Genomic DNA, 8,330 nt, shown 5'->3' with positions numbered 1-8,330 from the left:
CTTCCCCCATCTATCAGAGGCATTGGAAACTACTTGGGTGGGAAATTGTTGCCTAATTTAGCTCAGAGGTTTCCTAGAGACATGAGGTTCTCTTACGTGCCGTAAATCTACGACACAGGACACATGGCTTAAAGTCCCTCCCGAAGGACTTGTTCCCTGAATTTTTCCGCCCTTAAAATTTCCACGACCTCCGCTGGGTTTGAACCTGCGTACCTTGAGTCATGAGGTGGAAACGTTACCCCTAGACTACAAAGGCCGCTGTTGTAATATGTAAGTTCAATTCATTTTAATTCATTCACTTTACCTGAAGATTTAAATTAATTTTCTGTACATATTTTGAGCGCTTACCCCGATTCTGACGATACTTGATGTGTAACACTTCTGTAATGTGAATATAACCATGTAAATTTCATTGACTTTAATTAATTTTAAGAGCCACTTTACTTGACAACCTAATTCAACTTTTGCATTTGTCATTTTAGTTCTTTGATAAATTTGCTCTTATGTTAAATTTATAGTATCATGTATAGGTTCAGTTTTGAGGCCCAGAATGATCTTCTGCATAAATCTTTTGAGCTATTCAGCAGATTTTAATGAAACTTGATACACTAAAGTCCCACTTATCCTGTATCCAAGTGTGCAGAATTCTGTTACAGAGTTACTTCAAATCAGAGTTATAATGTGCATATCTTTACATGCAATCAGTAGTTCTCTCAGCTGTCTATTATCCTCCTTCATGCAGGTGTCATTACAGTCATAGTGATGCTTGATTACGGTAGAAGCTAATTAAATTCTTTATCCAGAATCTTTCATCCAACTATCCGTTATGTCACCTAAGAAGGCTTCCACACCAGAACCACCTGTAAAGTAAACATGTTTTGTTTTGATTTTGAAGCAGACTAGAAAAGGTGAAAATTGTGTGGAAATTGGGTTCGTTCAGAGTCTTCTCATGACATGCCAGATAATTGGATTTTACTGTAGATGGCACTTCTGTTATAAGAACCATGTGAGATTTTAATTCACTCTAAATTGTTATAAGGCCTATGTTCTTTGTGTGACTCACTACATTTTTGGATGCATCTCAGTAAATATTCCCTTCAGAGAAAAATGTCGTGAATGAAAGTTAGAGGAATCTGCAAATACACTCAACTCTCGATTATCCAGGGGTGGATTAACCGGTTTGTGGCTTAACCAGGGCTTTTTTGAGGCTTATGTGTTGTTTAATATTCATTCACTTTTGTTTCACATGGTGAGTTGTAACACTATTTTCGCACTAGTGTGAACCGAGCTCAGCATTTTTTGGTCCCGTTATACTAACACAGTGTTCTAGGGTAGGGGTGAAAGAATGCAAGGATTTGTGGAAAGTTTCAAGGACAGATATACCACCCCAATTAGTCTCTTTGTGTCGATCTTCAAGTGCGTTAGCAAAATGTCATGGTGTAAAAGGAAGTGTGTTGTGGTAAGTATTAAACAGTAACTCGTGCAAGCCGGGCTTCGAAATGTTAAGCAGTGACGAAATCGTAAGTTAAGTGGGGTTGCAGTCAGAAGAGCAGGAAGAAAGTGAGAATGAGAAAGAGGTGGACAGTGCTGCTAGTAAGAAAGTATCACATGGTGCTGCTCTTAATCATTTGGAATCCTTACTAGACTATCTTGAGAGTGAAGAGAACAGTTTATTAAGTGACAAGCTAATATTACGTAGGCTTCGTACGGATATCCATAAAAAGGAAAATTCCGCGAAAAAGCAAACGACAGTATTAAATTTTTTAAATGTTAAGTGTGAATATTCTTAAAAAAATGTTGGATGTTGTTGAACACTGTGATTGAAATAACTAATTCATACTTCAGTGTAATGTAGAAAAAGTGTTAAATAGGCCATGAGATGACATAAAAATGAGGTTGAATAAATTTAAATACAGGTAGGCCTATAGTATTATGAAGGTACAGTATTACAGTACTACTTTTAATAAAATTTGTCTTAACCAGGTTTTCGATTAATCGTGATTTCCATCCCCACCATTATCCCGGATAATCGAGAGTTGAGTGTATTAGGTTTTCTGCAGCAGTTTTTTTAGCATTACATTGCATTGTATTCCATGGATCCGAAGGTAGTCAAAATGACTGTAGGATGTTGAATATGTCATATAAATACAAAACATATGTACAGACCCAATGGAGTTCTCACACAAGAGAAACCAAGAATACACAGTGACTACACACTAGGCTATTTAAAGATACATAAGTTATTTTCTNGCAAATTATTCCCTACTTCATTAAAGAGTGAAAATAAGCAAAATAGATTGATTTGAGAGTGTTAGTGTTACTAATATGTAACATGAATCTAACTGCATAACATGCTCTACTTAACTTTGGAATCAACTGATCGATATGGTTTTTCCAGTTTAAATGATAATCAATTTGCAAGCCAAGGAATTTTGTGGTTACTCCCTTTTCTATATATTTATCATTATATCCTATGTTTAATGGATATTGTGGTAAGTTTTTTGTTATAAATTTTATTACTTTTGTTTTTTCTAGGTTTATTGACAGCTTGTTTGCAGAAAACTATTTACTCATTTGCAAAATAACCTTGGTTAATAACATGCAGAAATCATATAAATTTTTACCAGAAATTATAACACTAGTGTCATCTGCAAATATTGTAGGTATTGATGAGGTCCTTAATGTAGGAGGGAGGTCGTTTATATAAATTATGAAAAGCAAAGGCCCAAAAATTGACTCCTGTGGAACTCCATGTTTTATTATTCCCCACTTTGAGTAGGTACTTTGGATTGAATTTGATGATTTTATTTCAATCTTTTGTTTTCTATCTGTTAGGTAGGTTCTGAACCAACTTAACGTTATTCCTTGAATGCCAAAAAAATGTAATTTAGTTAATAAAATTTCATGATTTACACAGTCAAAAGCCTTTGCTAAGCCACAGAATATTCCATGAACATGCATTTTTTGATTAATAGAGTTCAACACACTGTCTGTTAACTTAAAGGCTGCATTTTCAATAGAAATTCCTTTCCTAAAGCCAAACTGTTTTGGGACTAGTATATCGTTACTCTGAAAATAATGGCTTAACCTATTGTGCATAACTTTTTCAAGTACTTTAGAGAAAGTAGTTAGCAGTGAAATTGGCCTGTAGTTTGACATACTAGTCTTTTCTCCTTTTTTATATAGTGGTCTTACTACTGAAATCTTAAGACGATCAGGAAAGATTCCTGTGGATAGTGAGTGATTACAAATGTGAGTTAATGGGCTACTGATTAAAGATGCACAGACTTTTAAAATTTTACTTGTTATTCCATAATAACCTGAAGAGTTTCTTGTTTTGAAGGAATGTATTATACTTTGTATTTCAGTTTCAGTGGTTGGAATGGTTTTAATACCAGGGAATGTTCTAGGAAATGCCTCTCTTAAAAATGAAATGACATTATAACCCATTTCCTGATGCAAGTTTAGATTTTCTGTAATGTTAGAAAAAAAGTATTGAAGGCGTTGCAATTTCTCCTTGGTCCTCAACGTTTTAATCATTTATAAGGAGAGATGGTATCTGTTCAGTCAGATGTGATGAAAGCTGGTGATTGCAAGAAAATTAAAAGTATGAGAACACTATGCATTATATGAGCCCATTGAAAGGAGTGTCGAATCTCCTGCTATCACATTTCCATCTCTGCATATACTAGACAGAAGACACATTATGGATGAATGAAATGCACCTCTCTAATGGCGTATGTAAGGGGTGTATTTGTCCATTCTTGTTTTTGTTTTGGATTTCTTATGCATTTGAATTTTTACTTCACAAGATTCATTAAGAGTTTTTATGATATGAAATATATATATATATATNTGCAAATTGCATTATTGTTCATATCTGCATACTTGGTTCACCCCCGTCCTACAGATTTCTGTCTTCACTGTATTCACAATGCTGTTTACAGAATTTTGTTATGTCATTGAAAATGAATGTCAGAATAGCACACAACTGATTTAGTCTTTTCTGATTATCGTAGACTTTCACTGGATATATTCTGATGTGTTATGTAGTATGGCGATTGACAGAATTATAAAATAACCAACAAAGAATATGAGACAGTGTATACTTGTGTAAATTTGACTCTTCAGTTTCATTTTTTAAATACAACTGAAAATATCAACATAATTATAGTTGCTATTGTTATTTTTTCAATTTAGTATTAAACAATTTTAGTTCACGCACTAGCATAGTTAGTTGAGGAACTATGCTACAAGCTGGAAGGTTGTGGGATTGAATCCTGCTGAGGGGGATTTTTTTCAGTTTACCTAATCCTTCCAGCCACACTATGGCCCTGGGGTCAACTCAGCCTCTAACAGAAATGAGTACCAGGAATATTCTTGGAGGGTAAAGGGCAGCTAGTGCATAAGGCTGAGCCCCTTACCGCCATCTATGAGTCGATTGTCTAGAAAATGTGGGAACCTCAACATCTCACAACCCTATGGGCCTCCACGGCCTGTTACAGGGATAGCTTTAGCTTTTTTTTACTTACAGTTTTAGAGCACACAGTTCACACAATGAAAAAGTGCTCGGCTCTCCAAACAGAATTACAGCCCTTGCGTGTGGCTGAATGCTCTGCTGATCTAGACTGGAATAATTACTCCCCTGACTTGGAATATAAACCAGAAATGGACATCTTTCCACCAGGTAAAATGGTGAACTTTAGGGTGGCTTCCATTGCTGAATTGGTGTTAGTGTTGTATTCATAACATTCGGAATACTGCATTTTCAGTACATTATGACACAATAGACTTGCTAGATGGCATCATTAACTATACAGCACGCCTTTGTCGGTCATAGATTTCATATCACATGAAGTTCCTAAATTTGGGCTCAAGCACACTGTTATTGATTCAGTGAAATTTCCCTCCACATCATCAGAATATAGTAATTATATTTTACCATTAGCTGCAACATGGAAAGCTATGGACACAGTCTTTTGCTGTATTCATATGTTCACTTAGAATTACCATAATGCCATCCCTTCTGTAATTCAGACATAATTTTTCACTAAATATAATATTGTCTAATTAAAATTTTGTCTGTGTTTGTCTCTCATTGTGTGTGGTGGCACAAGAAAATCATGATCAATAACAAACATTAAGCTATTTAGCTTGAGTGAACTTCACCTCTGACCAAGCTGTGATTTACACATTTATTCTTCTCTTCTTCACTCTCTGCTTTTCTTAGTTGGCACAGTATAGACTGTAGGCACTATAGATGGGGTTTGGATTGGAATTGGATTTATTGGACTCTTACACAACTTATGACTGCAATTAATTATAACACTATCACTAATTCACACTCTTTACAATTCACTACAGAACACACTAAGTCTTCTCAGTCTTCTGTGCCTTCATCAGTCATTGCTTGGTAGCTGCTCTCAACACCATAGATTCCTCTGATTCTGCCCTTGCTGGCTGGTGCCTATCTCACAACCAGCTGTCATTAAGATAAATGTGCATTTTTTAATATACTAAAAATACTGCTTTAAACTTTAAACCCCAATGGTTGGTGTTTATTTTATTTCTGTGACTCTTGTTGCACATTTTCTCCTATGATTGATTGTATTCATAAGTGTCTAATAGAATTTGCAACATCACTTCCAAATTGTTTTTGTTGCTGTATGTGCAATAGTAGGAACTGCATAGTGACATGCCATGGAGAAGGAAAAATTCAGCCATTTGTTGTCCTTCATGTGCTGCATTCTGTGAATGGGAGAATGATACAGATACACATATATATTGCAATGAGGACTTTAATAAACCTTCATGAAATTCAATAAATAAAGCAAATTGTAGAAATAAAATGCTTCCTGCTCCTTGGCTCATCAGTCTTATAAAATTCTTGACTTTCTTTAAGACAGATTGACATTCTTCTTTATTATTTGCCTTCTGCATCCGTTTCTTCCCTTTTGCTTCCAAGAAATCATTCTTTATATCATCTAGCCATGTCACTGAAGGCCTTTCACTTTTCTCCTACCTTCTGGCTTACATTCAAGAGTTTTCTTAGGCACCCATAGTTGATCCATCTTAATCACATGCCTGTTCCATCTCCATGCTTCTCCTTTGCCAAATCAGGGATGTCAAAATAAAATATGTACATGTATCCATAATCCAAATAATTTTCTTTCATATAATTAATGGTATACTTTTTATATTTGGTTACAGACATGTAGAGTATATTTGATTAGAATTTTCATCATTACTATCACATAACCATTTGAAATGTAGTATGTGTATAAGAAATTATACAAAGTTGAAACCTCGTGAGGTTGGATAGACTTGAAAGGATTCTGACGATGGCGTATACTATACTTCTTTCGGATTATTTTGGACTTCCAGGTCCAGTGATTGAGACTAGCTCTTTCTAAGGGGCCCAACTGAGTAGGTTTATCCTTCCCTATCCACCTGAAGACGGAGACAGATCCAGTCTCTGAAACATCGTGGTTTTTTTTCTTTTTATCTTTTACATACCAGACGATGAGTGAAGTCCAAAATAAGCCAAAAGAAGTACTCGTGAGGTTGGCTTAACAGTGACATCTTATTATGGTAGATGTTAGTTATGCAGCAGCTTCGTAAACATCTGTTATTGAACTGTATTTGTTTCAGCTCTGACATTCAAGAAAATGTTTGGAGCAAGCCTACTGGAACAACAACTGAGAGCCTTGTTTACAAAGCGAGTTATATTCACATGCAGGAAGTGGTTAACGTTCCTCTTACAGGTAAGGGAGTAATACAGAAAATTTCCGTGGATTTTTTCACTGCAGACAGTTTCTAGAAGGCCAAGACATAACATAATCAAAATTATATTGCTTCCAAATATTAATACTTCTGACATTACTAATTGTGAGAAGTTATGAGATATACATTATATAATTTAAAACATTCATTGCCTGACTTTTAAGTGCAGACTTTGTTTCAAATACCAGAGTTTAAAGCCCAGTTGTGGGGTTTTATACTGTTTGAAGAAAAAAATTAAAACCCTACATTGCCTTGAGGTTATGATGCCAAGTGCAGCAGCCCCCAAGATAGAGAAAAGCCCCACACAGAGTACATAGAGTCTTGATGTTCTTTTTGAGACATGTATTGCAATGTTACATCAGGTATGTAAGATTTGAGGCTTTACATCAGGTATTTTATCTCCTTTGGTGTCAGAATTTTGAATGATTTTGTGGTTATTCATTTTACTGGCCAGTCAACATTCCTTCTTAGGTATCTGTTTTGGTGGTATGGGAGTGACTTCTTGTTGAGACAGACCCCTCAGTGGATGAAGAAATTATGTCATAGACACCATGGATTGTGTCTCATTGATGTCAGTTATGTAGTTGAGAACTATTTTCTTTGACATTCTGCTGAGTTTGGAATAGTTGATAAAAGAATTTATAAGAGCGCACTGCAGAAAATAAAAGAACACTTTCTCTGGCCACTTCACTTTTCTTATTATGTGGTAATACAGAAGGTACTGACCAGCAGGGATCACACCAGCTCTATAGGTATGATACTGATGCATTTGGCCTCACCTTTGAAGCTGAATTTTGTTTGGTCATTTACATGCAGTTTATGCCATGTGGGCAGTTGCCTGACCCAAAAGAAGCCTCAGGACAGAAAAACACTGAAGGACAGTGTGAAATATTCCGTTAAGTTGATTAGTATAGATTGTTTTACAGTCTCATATATTTTAATATAGTTAATAAATATTAATGTATCTTATTACAACTCTTTTTATATGGTTTATATTGACAATTTTAGGCATATTATAACTATTTTTCTTTTGTTTTTTTTTAGGCTCTAATCCCTATTGTGATGACTTTTCTCACAGTAATTCTTACTGCTAATACTGGAGGAACATCAGAACCTGCTCGTGTAATAAATTTGAATGATTATGGAGCAACAAATGTATTATACTCTGTAAATGAAAGTCCGGTAGGCTGGAATGATACATATGAAGAGTTGGTAAAATTAACTGGCTCCAGTGTGATGGAAGTTGAAGATGTGTGTGCATCACTGCTACTTGCCGGAGAGTCAGATATGCAGAAATACCGTACAGAGTTTATCATTGCAGCAGAATTCAATTCATCATCATCAGGAGCTGGGATGTTAAATGCAATGTTCTCATCTACAGCTATTCACAGTGCTCCCATCTCTCTAAATGTATTGACTAATGCTGTCTTGAAAACAAATTCTAAAGAAAAATCTATTACAGCCATCAATCATCCTCTTCCCAGTAGAGAGGTGAGTGTGTTAAGAGTACGGCTTAGTATAAAACCATATTTTGGAGTACACAGAGA

At 35.4% G+C, this 8,330-nt stretch overlaps 1 protein-coding gene across 4 annotated transcripts in view; it reads left to right on the top strand.

The window, feature by feature from the left end:
* LOC111875446 (ATP-binding cassette sub-family A member 2) overlaps window positions 1-8,330 on the top strand; it is a 59,400-nt gene that overhangs the window by 29,812 nt on the left and 21,258 nt on the right. For 3 of the 4 annotated variants that reach the window (XM_033755821.1, XM_033755820.1, XM_033755823.1), the window contains 3 exons: window positions 4,535-4,687; window positions 6,652-6,764; window positions 7,828-8,274. In XM_033755821.1, the coding sequence (XP_033611712.1) occupies window positions 4,535-4,687; window positions 6,652-6,764; window positions 7,828-8,274 (713 nt within the window). The remainder of the gene's footprint in view (window positions 1-4,534; window positions 4,688-6,651; window positions 6,765-7,827; window positions 8,275-8,330) is intronic. The other variant, XM_023871701.2, reaches the window with a different exon arrangement.

The sequence above is a fragment of the Cryptotermes secundus genome, unplaced genomic scaffold (genome assembly GCF_002891405.2).
Source record: "Cryptotermes secundus unplaced genomic scaffold, Csec_1.0 scaffold304, whole genome shotgun sequence".
NCBI classification, from domain to species: Eukaryota; Metazoa; Arthropoda; class Insecta; order Blattodea; family Kalotermitidae; genus Cryptotermes; species Cryptotermes secundus.
Note: the sequence above shows the minus strand (reverse complement) of the source record. Positions and strands in the feature narration are given on the sequence as shown.